The sequence below is a fragment of the Salmo trutta genome, chromosome 4 (genome assembly GCF_901001165.1).
Source record: "Salmo trutta chromosome 4, fSalTru1.1, whole genome shotgun sequence".
Lineage (NCBI taxonomy): Eukaryota > Metazoa > Chordata > Actinopteri > Salmoniformes > Salmonidae > Salmo > Salmo trutta.
In genome coordinates this window covers 25,392,636-25,408,215 of record NC_042960.1, presented here as the reverse complement: position 1 = coordinate 25,408,215, position 15,580 = coordinate 25,392,636, and the positions used below count along the sequence as shown (strand labels likewise).

Below are 15,580 nucleotides of genomic sequence, written 5' to 3'. Positions count from 1 at the left end.
CGGACTTTTCCATACAATAATAGGCTATGTTGACTGCAGTTAAATGTTATTGTTGGAAAATTGTAATATTAACAAGTTAAAACTGCAAAGGATAACCTTGTCCTATCACTACCTACATGTTTGCATTACCTCAACTAACCTGTACTCCCGCGCACTGACTCAGTACCGGTACCCCCTGTATATAGCCTTGTTATGTTATTGTGTTACTTTAAAAAACATTTTTTTTTACTTTAGTTGGTAAATATTTTCTTAACCAACAGTGCAGTTCAAGAAGAGTTAAGGGCTTGTAAGTAAGCATTTCACGGTAAGGTCTAAACTTGTTGTATTCGGTGCATGTGACAGTTTGATTTGATTTGTCCCCAAGCTAGATCTTGCTGGTGGAAGGGTCTACAAAGGCAATTACTACCTAAATGTGACATTATAGCCATAAAATTAGACAAACTTGTATTAAGCAATATGGGGATACATAGAAACCTGTAGGAAGACGCTCACACAGACTTTAGTGAATACATATAAGAGTGGATATTATATGTATTATATATTATCAGTGTAAATTCAGTGTTGACACCATCTGGATACAAAACCATTGAATCATAAACAAAGTGAAAACAGGATGGAAGGGGGGAGTAGCGAAGGCAGTGGCAGGTATAGGAAAAGTGGGGGAGAGGGCAATGAAGGCACCTGATAGGAAGATAAATCATATTAACCTATTAAAGGTTTTGCAATTAAATAGGTATTATTTAGAATGGATGATAGTCTTAGTAAGCCATTGAAGCAGGTATGAAAGTCTGTGGATCTATGTTCACTCTAAGCTGTTTGCGTGCACAGCCACGCACCACCTCCAGGACTCGTGCAGAGATGCAAGAGATTGAACTTAACTGAGTTTGCTCTAGATCAATGTTTCTCTGATTTAATCAACATTACATCAGCCACTTTTCAGCAACAAAACGAATCTAAGATTGAGTCTGTGATTTTTGTTGTAGTTAGAGCCACAGCTAGCCTAGGCGGCTGATAGTGGGCTCTAGATCTTTTCTTCAACTACAGTACAGTGATGGAAGAAGTACCCAATTTTGTCATACTTGAGTAAAAGTAAAGATACCTTCATAGAAAATGACTCAAGTGAGTCACCCAGTAAAATCCTACTTGAGTAAAAAAATATTTGGTTTTAAATATACTTAAGAATCAAAAGTATAAATAATTTCACATTCCTTAAACAAACCAGACAGCACCATTTTCTTTTTTTTTCTCTTCAAATTACCAATAGCCAGGGGCACGTTCCAACCCTCAGACATAATTTACAAATGAAGCATGTGTTTAGTGAGTCTGCCAGATCAGCGGTAGTAGGGATGACAGTGCATTATTTTAATAGGTGTGTGAATTAGACAAATTTTCTGTCCAGCTAAGCATTCAAAATGTAACGAGTACATTTTGGTGTCTGGGAAAATGTATGGAGTAAAAAGTACATCATTTTCTTTAGGAATGTAGTGAAGTAAAAGCATAAATTTGTCAAAAATATGAATAGTAAACTACAGATACCCCAAAAAAATACTTAAGTAAAAATACTTGAAAGTACTACTTAAGTTCTTTACATCACTGCTACAGTACACACTTAAAAAAATTTAAATGTTCCAACAGCCCGCCATTAAAGCTGGTTAAGAAGGAAAATGATGCTTTTGCAGCATGAATGGAGGATGCTTTATGTACGAGCCGGCCCACGGGTGACACGAATGTTTTACCTGCTGGGCACATCAATCCTAAAAAAATAGTACAGATCAAACGCCCACTATCGGCTGTCTTGACTAAGCCAAAGCGCATCGGAGTATAATTCTATTGACAGGTAGTGCATAAGTGGTCTTTCAATCACCAGCCAGTGGATCCGCTTTTCAGAGCTGTGCATGTTTGTTGATATTCTTTGCTAGTTAGCGAGTTATTAGCCCAGTTCTATGTAAGTATTGGTGTTACAAAGGCTCATGGCAGCAACCAGGTTTTCCTTCTCCTCTGGCCATGCCCCTCCCTGGCTAATTACCACACATGTTCCCAGTGAACTAATTGACATTCCTGCACCATTTAAGCTGCAGTTTTCCCCCTAGCTTTCAGTTGTGCTGGTGATTCAATCTGGTGGCCATCTTGCCTTTTGTGCCTTCTTTGTTGTGCGTGACTGTCCAAAAACCACAATTCCATAACCTCCAAACAACCCAGTGTGCTCTGTGTATGCAATAAAATCAAGTATTGGATTCCTGGCCATCTCCTCATTCCTCTAACATACTACCGCTATTGCACATCGGTCAGGAACAGTCCTAAACCTAATTTACAGTCCACCCTAGCCCTAATGCCTTTTCTTCAATTGGTCAGCGATGGGGTGTTACTGCTTCCTACAAGAGCATAATGTAAAAACGTTTTTAAAAGACTGCATTGAACACCCCATATAGGCTACTGTAGGCTATATCATAGAAATCAAAATTGTGAAAATGTTATGGGATTTGCATTATTGGTTTTGTTGGTAGGCCACTCTGATAGGTCTACATTGTGCTCAGACAGTAGCCAATAGGATATTGTGGCTAAAACTGTAAAGTTACACAGAATTCTCCCAACATTCCAGTTTCCACTCGCACGATCTGAAATTTGCTCAGTGCCCAAAATAATTAGAGGGAACATTTCTGTGGATAGTACAGGATATTATTTCAAGGAATGTTACAGATTTAACCGATAACAGATTGTGTGTGTCCTTACCCTCCAGGTAATTGCGGGCCACAAACTTGAGGACCTCGTCAATGAGGATGACTGGGAAGGAGAGCTTGAGCACCACCATCCATTTTTCCACGTTCAAGTGGGTCAACTTAAAGATCATCTGCAGCGGAGAGGACAGGCACATTTCAGACACATATCACAAACTACTACGGCTAGATTCAATCCGATCGGGCTATGCACCTTTTTAAAAGCAATGTTTCCGCGTTTGCGTAGACAACTCACTGTAAACGGCGCATATGTCGGCTCAATCGGAAATGACCTTTTAAATGTAAATCGCACTATAAAGGTCCAGATTGAATCTAGGCCTTACTCGATTGTCAAATACTCTTACTCAAGTATCACTCTTACTTAGGGCTCTATTCAGTCTGTATCGCTGAAGCGTTACAGATTATTCGATAGAAATGTTCAGGTCATTTCCGATTGAGACAATATATGTAGCGTTTACTGCGAATGCAGTCTCCGCTAACGCGGGAACATTGCTTTATAAATTTCAATCGCGCTCTAACGCTACATTTCCGCAATAAGAATTGAATAGCCCTTTGTGTCAGGGAACACAGTAAAGGGGACTGTATAACAATAATGTCTGTATAACAATGTTTGTCTGGGAGAGAGAGTGAGAATCAGACAGGAGATTGAGAGAGTAAGACAAAAAGGAGGCAGAGCGAGATGGATGTAGGATCAAAATGAGTGGTCCTTGGAGCCGGATAAGACAAGTATGTGAGGTGAGGGTTGTGGTGCGAGGTAAGGCAGACTCACAGGCATGGGGTCGACATAAATGATCACAAAGTGGAGTGACATGGAGAGGGACATGGCTCCAACCAGCCACAGGTTGCTCCAGGGGGGCATGCGCAGCAGGGACTGGTTCTCAGACAAACTGGGGGGGACAGAGGGGTTACGTAATGCACGCTGGCTAAACACTGTGTGTGTGTGTGTGTGCGCTGAGATGTTTGGATCCTTTTTTTTTAAATGTACATTTGATTTGTGGATTACAAGTAAAGTATTTAAAATGTGTGTTGATGCAGGTGTGTGCCAAGAGGTGTGCAGCAGCGTGTGTTCTGAGATTACATGGTGAGGTATGGAGGATAATGTTTGTTCTGCAGGTTTAATCTAAAGTTACTCTTCCAATTTCTTTGGGGTTACACTACACTTTCAATGTTATAGCTACTTCTGGGATTAGGCTTTCATATCATACTCTTGATACTCTGTGTTTTAGAAACACACTGTTATAGAAGTGCTATAATTTATAAAACTTTACTGTTCCACCTCCTAAATTGATATACTGTGTATCAAGAATTACAATGCTAACAAACTACCAATGTGCAAGTTTGGAGGACCCAGATTAAACCTAGTAGTGTCCTGCATTACAAAGCATGCCAAATGAATCATCTCCATTGAAAGTGCTTTTCTTTTTGTCAAGGAGTAGGCTTAATCTGGGATACGGGCCCTTAATGTTATGCATAATTGAATCTTGCATTTCTAATATGAATCTTCAAACATTCCTTTATATTGAACCAGGCAGGAACCAAAGTTTCTTCTAGTTGCAGTCTGACCTGTTGAGGGCATTGCACATCTCGATGGTGACCAACACAGACAGGGCCATGGTCATGGGGGGAGCGGCCTCAAACACCTCACAGTGGACACCGACAAAGTCCTCGTTTTCCTCGTGGCACTGCATGAAGTGGGACTGAAGAGAAAAATCAAGAGAATTAGGATGGAACCATTTACTGGATTATCACAGAATCATTCACTACATTTTTGCTCAGTAAGAAGTTTAAATGTAGATCTTAGGTAGCCCCTACCCATAACATTAAATATCCCCAAAATTGATGATGATAATCATGATGAAGGTCTTTGACTATTGGTCTATTTTGAATGAGGATCTCTTGATGATTTATGGTTTTAGACCAATGACGCAACATATATGAATTTGGAACTGCAGTGGCACTGTAGCACTTTTGTACAGTATATTTCATTATCTGGGATGGCGTTTCATGTCTGTTTTAATCTGGTGAAGCCGAAAACAAATTTCTACATTTGTGTGGACAAAGTTTTTCTAATTCTAAAAAGCAATAGTTTATGTGATACAGGTGTGCTGGGCTGGGACAAAAAGTGGAGACCAATCCCTGTTCTACAGAGTCTGGTTAAATCCCAAATGTGACTCTATTTCCTATAGTGCACTACTTTTAACCAGGGCCCTATATAGGGAATAGGGTGGGACTCAACCTCTGTTCTACACACCAGACTGCATATTTTTGCTCAATAATGAATTTAAATGTAAGTCCTAGGTAGCCCCTACCCCCAGGATTGTATAGGGAAAAAATAAATTAATTCAGAGCTACATAGAGAGCCAGACTAGGGTTCCGATTTGGGATTGTCTGCTTCATTGTTATTTTATTTTATTTAACCTTTATTTAACTAGGCAAGTCAGTTAAGAATAAATTCTTAATTACAATGACAGCCTGGCAAAAGGCCTCCTGTGGGGACGGGTCCATGGGATAAAATACAATATAAATATAGGACAAAACACAGAACAAGAGAGACAACACAACACTACATAAAGAGGCCTAAGACGACAACATAGCAAGGCAGCAACACATGACAACACAGCATGGTAGCAGCACAAAACATTGTGCAAACATTATTGGGCTTAGACAACAGCACAAAGGGCAAGAAGGTAGAGACAATAATGCAGCCACAACTGTCAGTAAGTGATTGAGTCTGTGGTGGCAAATCTGATGGCCGAATGGTAAAGAACATCTAGCCGCTCGAGAGCAACATTACCTGCCGATCTATAAGTTATGTCTCCGTAATCTAGCATGGGTAGGATGGTCATCTGATTCAGGGTTAGTTTGGCAGCTGGGGTGAAAGAGGAGCAATTACGATAGAGGAAACCAAGTCTAGATTTAACTTTAGCCTGCAGCTTTGATATGTGCTGTCTAGCCATACTCCCAAGTACTTGTATGAGGTGACTACCTCAAGCTCTAAACCCTCAGAGGTAGTAATAACACCTGTGGGAGGAGGGGCATTCTTCTTACTAAACTGCATAACCTTGTTCTGAACTCCTCCAAAACAAAGGTCAAGGGTAGAGAAAGCTTGTTGGACACTAAGAAAGCTTTGTTGTAGAGCATTTAACACAAAATCCGGGAGGGGCCAGCTGAGTACAAGAATGTATCATCTGCCTATAAATGATGAGAGAGCTTCCTACTGCCTGAGCTATGTTGTTGATGTAAATTGAGAAGAGCGTGAGGCCTAGGATTGAGCCCTTGGTGACAGGCAGTGGCTGAGACAGCATATTTTCTGACTTTATACACTGGACTCTTTGAGAGAGGTAGTTAGCAAATCAGCCCAAAGACCCCTCAGAGACACCAATACTCCTTAGCCGGCCCACAAGAATGGAATGGTCTACTGTATCAAAAGCTTTGCCAAGTCAATAAAAATAGCAGCACAGTATTGCTAAGACTCAAGGGAAATGGTGACATCATTGAGGACCTTTAAGGTTGCAGTGACACATCCATAACCTGAGCGGAAACCAGATTGCATACGCAAGAGAATACTATCGACATCAAGAAAGCCAGTCAGTTGATTATTGACAAGTTTTTCCAACACTTTTGATAAACAGGGCAAATAGAAAGAGGCCTATAACAGTTAGGATCAGCTTGATCTACCCCTTTAAATAAAGGACTAACCGTGGCTGCCTTCCAAGCAATGGGAACCTCCCCAGAGAGGAGAGACAGGCTTGGCGATGATAGGGACAGCATCCTTAAAGAAGAAAGGGTCTTAACCATCTGACCCAGATGTTTTTTTGGGGGTCAGGTTTAAGGAGCTCCTTTAGCACCTCAGACTCAGTGACTGCCTGCAGGAAGAAACTTTGTAGCGGGGCAGGGGAAAAATAGGGAGAAGCATCGGGGATAGGTGCATTAGAAGGGGTGGGATATGAGGAAATGTTGGATGGGCAAGGAGGCATGGCTGAGTCAAATAGGAATCCTGACTTAATGAAGTGGTGATTAATTAAAGAGCTCAGCCATGTGCTCCTTGTCAGTAACAACCACATCATCAACATTAAGGGACATGGGCAGCTGTGAGGAGGAGGGTTTATTCTCCAGGTCTTTAACCGTTTTCCAGAACTTCTTGGGGTTACACCCACAGAGAGAGAACTGCTCCTTAAAGTAACTAACTTTGGTCTTCCGGATAGCCTGAGTGCACTTATTTCTCATTTGCCTGAACGATAGCCAGTCAGCCTGAGTATGCATGTGCTGAGCCTTTCGCCGAATGCAATTCTTGAGGTGGAGTAACTCTGCAAGATCACGATCGAACCAGGGGATGAACCTGTTTTTAATTCTAATTTTCTTTATGCGGGCATGTTTTAACAATACCACTGAAAATATCAAAAATAATGTCCAAGCGTCTTCGACAGAGGGTATCAAGCTGATTCTATAACATTTTACAGAGGCCAGTTGGAAGGAAGGCTTGCACATTAATGTTTTTTAGCAAGCGTCTATGACAAATCAGGACAGGTCGTTTCACTGAGAAGCAATTATGAACACAGGCTGTAAAACAATGAACACTAAGGCCATTACAGAAAACACCAGACTGATACTGTACCTATCAGGATTATTTGTGAGGATAACATCGAGGACAGTAGTCTTTTCTGGGTGTTTGGAGTCATACCTTGTGGGATTGGTAATAATCTGAGACAGATTTAGGGAGTCCCATTGCTTTAGGACTTGGTCAGGACTTGCTTAAGGGGGTGCACCTCCCATAGACACCAATGTCATAGCAGTCTGCTTAGTTCATTGACTTCCATTGAAATAAAAATTAGGGAGTGGGAGGTCTTGCTTCCTCTTCCATATCTAATGCTACTACTCACCAGCTGGTAGAAAGACACACCAGGGCCGTCCTCACTGTAGAGGAACCACCAGGCGGCAGCAGCAACGGTAGCAGCACCAACGTAGCCTGGAACACAGACCACAGGAAGTCAGGTAACATTGATCTAAATTGTAATCTGTCCAATTGATTTAATTACCTTTTCCTGTTGAAGTATCGAGATGAGGGCATACTTTGTTGTTGTTTGCTTGTGTAGAATTTAATTACTTTTAATTAAATGTGTATTTTCTATCTACCGTGTTCCTTTATCCCTAGGATGTACAGAAACGGTGTAACATTAATTTGATTATTACTTTGGCTGCAGTTTGTGTCCCACCACCATGCCAATAAAGCACTGCTCAATTTAAATGTGGTGTGGTAGAGGGGGGCAGGGTGTCTAGGCTGTAAGCCAGTGGAGGCTTCTTAGAGGAGGATGGCGTGTTTTTTATTGTTGTGAAACAAAAGAAGTTATCATTTTTAGATAAAACTTTCCTAAACATATTCATGGCACCAAATAATTGATTAAAGGTCTACAGTAGCCTCAACAGCACTCTGTAGGGTAGCACCATGGTGTAGCTGGAGGACAGCTAGTTTCCGTTCTCCTCTGACATGTTGTCCACCCAATAAAAGGACCAGAGAATGAATCTAGTACTGAAAGTATAAGCTACAGCTAGCTAGCATTGTAGTGCATAGAATGTGGTGAGTAGACTCAGAAAGAGAGAAAGAATAGTTTAACAGTTTTGAACAAATACATTTCTTCAAAAATTATGGAGAAGCAAGAGAGAGAGCTAGCTATATTTTGTTGTATTCCCCCCCCCCCCCCCCACACTTACTAAGCTAGCGAATGCAGCTAGCTAGTTTAGCCTATGTTGAATTTCATAAAGAATTTACAGTGAAACATTAAAGTTGTCCTCTTTCAATAAAACTAAACTAAATGCATTCACATCACCAAATAATTGATTAAAACACATTGCTTTGCTATGAAGGTCTACAATAGCCTCAACAGCACTTTAGGGTAGCACCATGGTGTAGCCGGAGGACAGCTACTTTCCGTCCTCTGGCTACATTGACTTCAATACAAAACCTAGGAGGCTCATGGTTCTCACCCCCTTCCATAGACTTACTTACACAGTAATTATGACAACTTCTGGAGAATGTCCTCCAACCTATCAGAGCTCTTGCAGCATGAACTGACATGTTGTCCACACAATCAAAGCATCAGAGAATGAATCTAGTACTGAAAGCATAAGATACAGCTAGCTAGCACTGCAGTGCATAAAGTGTGGTGAGTAGTTGACTCAGAGAGAGAATGACAATAGTTGAACAGTTTTGAACAAATTCATGTATTATATATAGAAAGCTAGCTATATGTGACCCAATTCAAGACACTAGGCGTATGTCGCAAGTCACGACTTCACAGGAGAGCTGTTTGAACGTAAAAAATATTTTTTTATCAAAATGCGTTTTTTGGGGGCAGAAATACCTTCTCGAACATGTGAACTTTCATGTGCCTTAATATCAAAATTGTATGCCATCTGTAAATATGAATAAAATTGTTAAATTATGAGCCTAGTTGGTTTAGCCACAGAAAAAGTGAGCAACCTTCCCACTAGCCATGATTGGCTGAGATAATGAGTGGGCTGGGCATGCCGAGAGATGAGTTTGGATTGGTCAGCCATATAGCACGCGTCTGTCTATTGGAGCTGGTCAGTATGTCTAGGTACTCGTGTGAAACGTGGCTTTTTTTATATATTGCGTAGTAAAACTGCATAAACCTAATGTCAAGTTAAAGTGTACTGTTAGCTAGGTAACGTTAGCTGGCTGGAGAGCATACACATAAGTTTGAAATCAGTGGAATTCGAGTATGATAGCTAAGGAGATGGAGAAAACACCAGTCTGGATTACATCGTCAAGCTAAGGGCAACCATGCATGGCATCAGACAGGAGACGCGTCCAACCATGATGTATACTGGTAAGATAGTCTAGCTAGCTACATTTTCAGATATTTCATTTCAAGTGTACTGTTAGCTAGCTAATGTTAGCTGGCTGGTTCGCTAGCTAACGTTATGTGTATGATCTTATTCTTCGTATCTCAGACACATTTGCTTGACTAGTTATAGCCATAGAACCTGGTTGGTTAGCTACCTGCAGATTCATGCAGGGTAGTAACATGAGTTGTGATTATGGTCCATTGTTTAGCTAGCCAGCTAGCTACATGTCTTAACAAAAGACTTCACTCAAATTTTTACAAAGTATTTTTATTTCAAGTTAGTGTACTGTTAGCTGGCTGGCTCGCTAACTAACATTACGTCATGCGTTGGGATCCATTGTTTACCTAGCTAGCTATCTAGCTACATTTCTTAACAAAAGACTCTCGTCTTAGTGTGCCAGAGCGCAGAATAACTGATGAATTTTTGAAAGCTCAACACCCATTGAATATGTCTGGTGTCAGTAAATGTCGGCAACAAAGCGTAATTCAATTGTTGCCAACAGCACTGTTACAGTCACCAAGGCTCTGGATAACATGAAAACTGCCTAACCAGCTCTGCTAGGGGGAGTAAAATGGTCAGAGTGGGGTGTTCTCTCATTATGTGTCTGGAAGTAGCTAGCCAATGTTAGCCAGTTAGCTTGGGTGCTTGACTGTTGTTGTGAGGTCAGAGCTTTCGGAACAACCCTACTTATTGGTCAGAGCGTCCAGTGTGCACTCTGAATTTACGAATGAACAATCTGACAGCACAGTTGCAGCCACCAACGCTCTGGATAACATAACAGCCTAACCATCTCTGCTAGAGCGAGTAATGTTCAGTGAGCTGTTCTCTCTCTCTTAGATGTCTGGAAGTAGCTGGCAAGTTAGTACAGAATGCACGGATCAACCCTTAAAGAAATGGGTGGGGCTAAGGCTTAAGAGCGTGTGAACAATGCTGAATGGGTGTAGATACCAAAACATTGAAAGATGGTTTTCTCAAAAGTGAGTTTACAAGTTGATCAACTTTCAAGGCAGAATTACTTTCCTATTGTTTCCTCAAATGCAGTGTATAATATCCAATGTAAAAAAACTGAAATTCAAATGTTGCTACATAAGACCGAATCCAGGTGGGGAGTCACATATTTCGTTGTATTTTTTTCACTTTCACTTACTTAGCTAGTGAATGCAGCTAACTAGTTTAGCCTACTAAATCACCTGGCTCAAACAGAGGGATGCTATGCTAGCTCGCTAACTATGGCTATCCAACACTGGAACTCTAAGTCAAAGTAAGGTTTTGGTTTTATAAATATATTGCCACTGGGGCCCGCCGGTGTAACTGCTACACTGCTTGCTGACTGTACTGCATGATTGTAGCGGGTTTACTAATGTGTTAGTTCTAGTTAGATAATATGGTGACAACGATGTAGGCTGTGTGTAGTGATTATGATATGAAGGTTTGGCTTGGAATGTCTTTTTCGCCTGGTCACAGAAAGCTGATGTGTTGTGCACAGATGTCCACAAGCGAAGGAAAATGTGAGAGGAGGAGGTCACGTAGATGCGAGAAGGAATTATACTACAAGAAAAGTGATCATGCTGTTTGTATGTGGCTGCTATGAAAGTGAACTGTGTTTGTGTGATCAGAGTTGCATTCATTCCACCAATTCTGTTGAAAAACACTTCTTAAACGGAAGCGAACGGAACACAACAAGGATAAATGTACCTGAATTTGTCCAGTAGAAACTCATTTGTAACTGTTGGACTAATGATTACACCCTAGATCAGCTAGATGTAGGCAAGCGTGTGCAAGGCGGTATTGAATGTGCGACTGTCTGTCACCTTGATTACTCAAATTTTTCTCTCGACCTGTGCACCTACGTTGTAAACGTTCATTCATAGGTTAGGTTGTAGCAACCTAATGATGGGTAAAGAGAACATTTTAGTATCATGTAATAGCCTAAACCTAGCGATGTTACATTGAGCTGGGTGAATGGGATATGAATGACAGTCATCCAATATGCTGTAATAGAAATAAGGCCATGCTTATTAAAAAAATAATCGTCCTCCTTTATGTTAAACCGCACCGACCGCCACTGCTGTACGCCCCTCGTTGGGCAAAGCAGCAGTTGGTGAGGGTTGAGGCTCTAAGTGTTTGACATTGGGTCAGGGTTGCAGTTAGATTTACGACTGAGCCAGGGATAGTTCAGGGTTGGAGTGTCGGACATAGCTTCATGAGATACATGATAGTGAGCATATGTTGAACCTGGAACATTGCTCTGTTCCAATATCCTCGCTAGCATTCTACATAATCCCTGTTTATACAGGGCTTGCAATGCCAAGGTTGTGGGTTTGATTCCCACAGGGCACAATTATGAAAAAAGTATGTGCTTTACTGTAAGTTGCTCTGGATAAGAGCGTCTGCTAAATGACCAAAAAAATGTAATATAAAAAATGTGTTCTTTGACCTGATCTTGTTTGTTTACACTTGGAAGATCTGATTTACAATTAGATCACAATGAGTCTTTTAATTGTCTACACCTGTCTACAAATGTGGGCACAATTACAATGTGGACAAAGGATGGGGCTTTAGACACAATATCCACCTTAGCATACTACTTAAAAACAACATCCACACTAGCAAACTACTTAGAATGAGGCAATGTATTGGTCAATTTGTAAGTCGCTCTGGATAAGAGCGTCTGCTAAATGACTTAAATGAAAATGTAAATGTCATGCATTCACAATGGTATTCTAGTGACCCCCAATGGTTGTTGAAAGAAAAGGAGAGTAGGAGGAAAGCAGAATGGCCAGTGCATTTGTAATTGTATTGTTTTGTTTTGTATTTGGTGTTTTTGACGTGTTCCTGACTTCACAGAATACATTTCCTTGAAAATGGACAATAAAAGTGTTGGTATGGTATCTTATCGTATCGTACCTCCAATGGCGAGGTATCTGAAGAACAGCCATCCAGAGATGAGGGGCTCCTTGGGGGAGCGGGGCAGCTTGCTCATGATGTCCAGGTCAGGGGGGTTGAAGCCCAGGGCAGTGGCAGGGAGACCATCAGTCACCAGGTTGACCCACAGCAGCTGGACAGGGATCAGAGCCTCCGGCAGACCCAGGGCAGCGGTCAGGAAGATACTGAGAGAGATGGAGGGATGGATGATGAGCGAGGGAAAGAAAGAAAGAAAAAAGAAGAAGAGTCATTTGTGACTAGAACTGTGTGTGGCCGTCATATTGATGTTCTTGCTCACAGTGGTGTCTTGGTCACACTCATGGCAGTCAAGTAGTTATGCTGCTACTACAGTGAATCTCTGTCTTCCAACAAGTCCCTCTGGATTAGTCCACACCCACCCCCCCGCCCCGAACACTCACCAGACGACCTCACCGACGTTGGAGGAGATGAGGTAACGGATGAACTGCTTCATGTTATTGTAAATGGCTCTGCCCTCCTCGACGGCTGCCACAATGGAAGAGAAGTTGTCGTCGGCCAGGACCATCTCAGAGGCAGACTTGGCAACGGCAGTGCCAGAGCCCATGGCGATGCCGATCTCGGCCTTCTTCAGGGCGGGGGCATCGTTCACTCCATCTCCGGTCTGGTGGAGGAGGAGGAAGAGAGAGAGAAGGAAGAAAAGAAAAGGTAGAGAAGGAAGATGACTGTTAGTGATGTGTTCTAGATGATATGAATCGTATTTCTGAAAATATTCAATTTTTTGTCATTTGTAAGGTTGTACAATAAAGCTTTTGAGTTTTAAATAGATATCTCCTCTGTTCCTGTTTCCTCCCCTCACCATGGCGGTGATCTCATCGAAGCCTTGCAGGAACTCAACGATCTTGGACTTGTGAGAGGGCTCAACGCGGGCATAGCAACAGGCCTTGCGGACTGCTTTTTTTTGCTCGTGGAGGGGCAGGTCGTCAAATTCACGGCCAGTGAAGGCTCGGCCAGTAGTGTCCTCATCCTCGGTGAAGATGCCAATACGACGGCAGATAGCCACGGCTGTTCCCTTGTTGTCACCTGGGAGGGAGGGAGGGAGGGAGGATAATGAGTTGTAAGATATTGTTTCTCAATTTATTTCAGAATGAACTATAATGGAGGAAAGACAACCAACAGAGAAGAGGTAGATGGATGGAAACAGTGGGAATGATAAAGACATGGAGACAGAGAGAAAAAGTAAGGGTTGCAAAAATTGGGTAACTTTCCCAAAATCCCAGGTTTTCCAGAAATCCTGGTTGGAGGATTCCGGATTTCCTGTTTATTCTGTCTTTATTCTGGGAACTTCCAACCGGGTTTTCTTGGAAACCAGGGAACTTTAGGAAAAGCATCACATTTTTACTGTCCAGTATACTAACCAGTGATCATGATGACGCGGATGCCAGCAGCCCTGCACAGCTCAATAGCTCCAATGACCTCCTTACGAGGGGGGTCCAGCATGCCCACGCAGCCCACAAAGGTAAGGTCAGTCTGTGGACCACAGACAGAGAGAGAGGAGACGTAGGGCAAGTGCTTTAGAAATTAATTGAGTTGTTGTGCAAATAAAGCTTGAATGCAATGAATTTAGATAGAAATTCCAGCAGATTTGTTTGTATTTACCAAGTAATTATTATAATACATTTTTTATTATTATACATTTTCCCCCTAATTGTTAGTTACGACCTTGTCTCATCGCTGCAACTCCTCAGTGGGCTCGGGAGAGGTGAAGGTTGAGACATGCGTCCTCCGAAACTTCTTAACACTCTGCACACTTAACCCGGAAGTCAGCTGCACCAATGTGTCGGAGGAAACACCGTTCAAAGCCACAAGGAGTCGCTAGAGCGCGATGAGCCAAAGAAAGACCCCTGCCAATCCCCCCCCGGCGCTGGGCCAATTGTGCACTACCCTATGGGGTTCCCGGTCACGCCTCAGCACTGCCATCCATTGCCTTAGACCGCTGAGCCACTCAGGAACCCCTTTATTTACCTAGTAATTAACACAGAAGGTACTTAAATTCCTCTCCCCCCTCTCTCTCCCTGACGTGCTCCCCCCTTCTCTCCTCTCCTTTCTCACCTCATAGTCGCCGAACTTGGTGGAGTCTACGAGGTTCATCTCTTCCATACGGAGGGGTGTGTCGCGGGTGGCCAGTGCCAGACAACGCAGGGTGTCACGGCCAGTACCCCACTCCTTGATCACAGTCATGATCTTGTTCTTGACAGGCTCGGACAAGGGCACACGGGTGGTGCCAACGCGCACATATGCACACCTCTCAATAACACCCTCGGGAGCGCCCTAGGGAGAGAGAGATAGAGGGAGAGAGATAACAGTCAGGACTCAAGGAGCATTTTGGAACTTTATAAACAATCACTGCAAGATTGCTATAGAGATTACTGATATGACAACGTCACTGGGGGCGTTTACTCTGAGCATTTCCATAGAGACGGTTGCCGGTATTCTCTCACCTTGACAAACATCTTGTTGCCGACAGCGGCCTTAGAGGACTTGGCTGGTGAGCAGAACACTGACATGGACTTCCTGTCTCTGGAGAACTCCAGGGTGAACTCCTTCTTCATCAGCTGCTTGATCACCTGGGAGAGAGACGGAGAGGACATGGGTAGGCTGGAGAGGGAGGAATGAGAGGGATGGAATGGGGGAGTATGTTGGAGAGGGAAGCCAGAAGAAAAAGAGGGAGGTGAGAGAGGGTGGACTGGAGAGAGGGAGGAAATGAGGGATAGAGGAAAGGTGGAGGGAGGGAGGAAGGAAGACTTACAGAGCAACAAGCGTTGGCTCTGTCGGGCTTGGACAGGCCGCGCACTTCAGTGTTGAACACATTCATCTTCTCAACCAGGCAGCACAGAGCGGTCTCAGTGGCCTCTCCCACCTTCTCATAGATTCCCTTAGTCTGCAAGAGAGAGAGAGGGAGAGGAGAGAGGGGAACGACACTATCAGATCTGGTCTAGTCTAATACACATATCAGATACATAAAATAACAGCTACACATATACAGATACTGAGTGCTGACTCACGCACACACGCAC

General features: G+C 42.7%; 1 protein-coding gene across 2 annotated transcripts in view; it reads right to left on the bottom strand.

The window, feature by feature from the left end:
* The window catches only part of LOC115192141 (sarcoplasmic/endoplasmic reticulum calcium ATPase 1-like), a 35,232-nt gene that overhangs the window by 812 nt on the left and 18,840 nt on the right, over positions 1 to 15,580 (bottom strand). For both annotated transcript variants that reach the window (XM_029750311.1, XM_029750312.1), the window contains exons 14-24: positions 15,313 to 15,444; positions 15,005 to 15,130; positions 14,616 to 14,834; positions 13,922 to 14,033; positions 13,363 to 13,586; positions 12,947 to 13,167; positions 12,510 to 12,712; positions 7,616 to 7,701; positions 4,299 to 4,432; positions 3,505 to 3,622; positions 2,731 to 2,848 (exon numbers count right to left, since the gene is read on the bottom strand). In XM_029750311.1, coding sequence (XP_029606171.1) covers positions 2,731 to 2,848; positions 3,505 to 3,622; positions 4,299 to 4,432; positions 7,616 to 7,701; positions 12,510 to 12,712; positions 12,947 to 13,167; positions 13,363 to 13,586; positions 13,922 to 14,033; positions 14,616 to 14,834; positions 15,005 to 15,130; positions 15,313 to 15,444 — 1,693 coding nt within the window. The remainder of the gene's footprint in view (positions 1 to 2,730; positions 2,849 to 3,504; positions 3,623 to 4,298; positions 4,433 to 7,615; positions 7,702 to 12,509; positions 12,713 to 12,946; positions 13,168 to 13,362; positions 13,587 to 13,921; positions 14,034 to 14,615; positions 14,835 to 15,004; positions 15,131 to 15,312; positions 15,445 to 15,580) is intronic.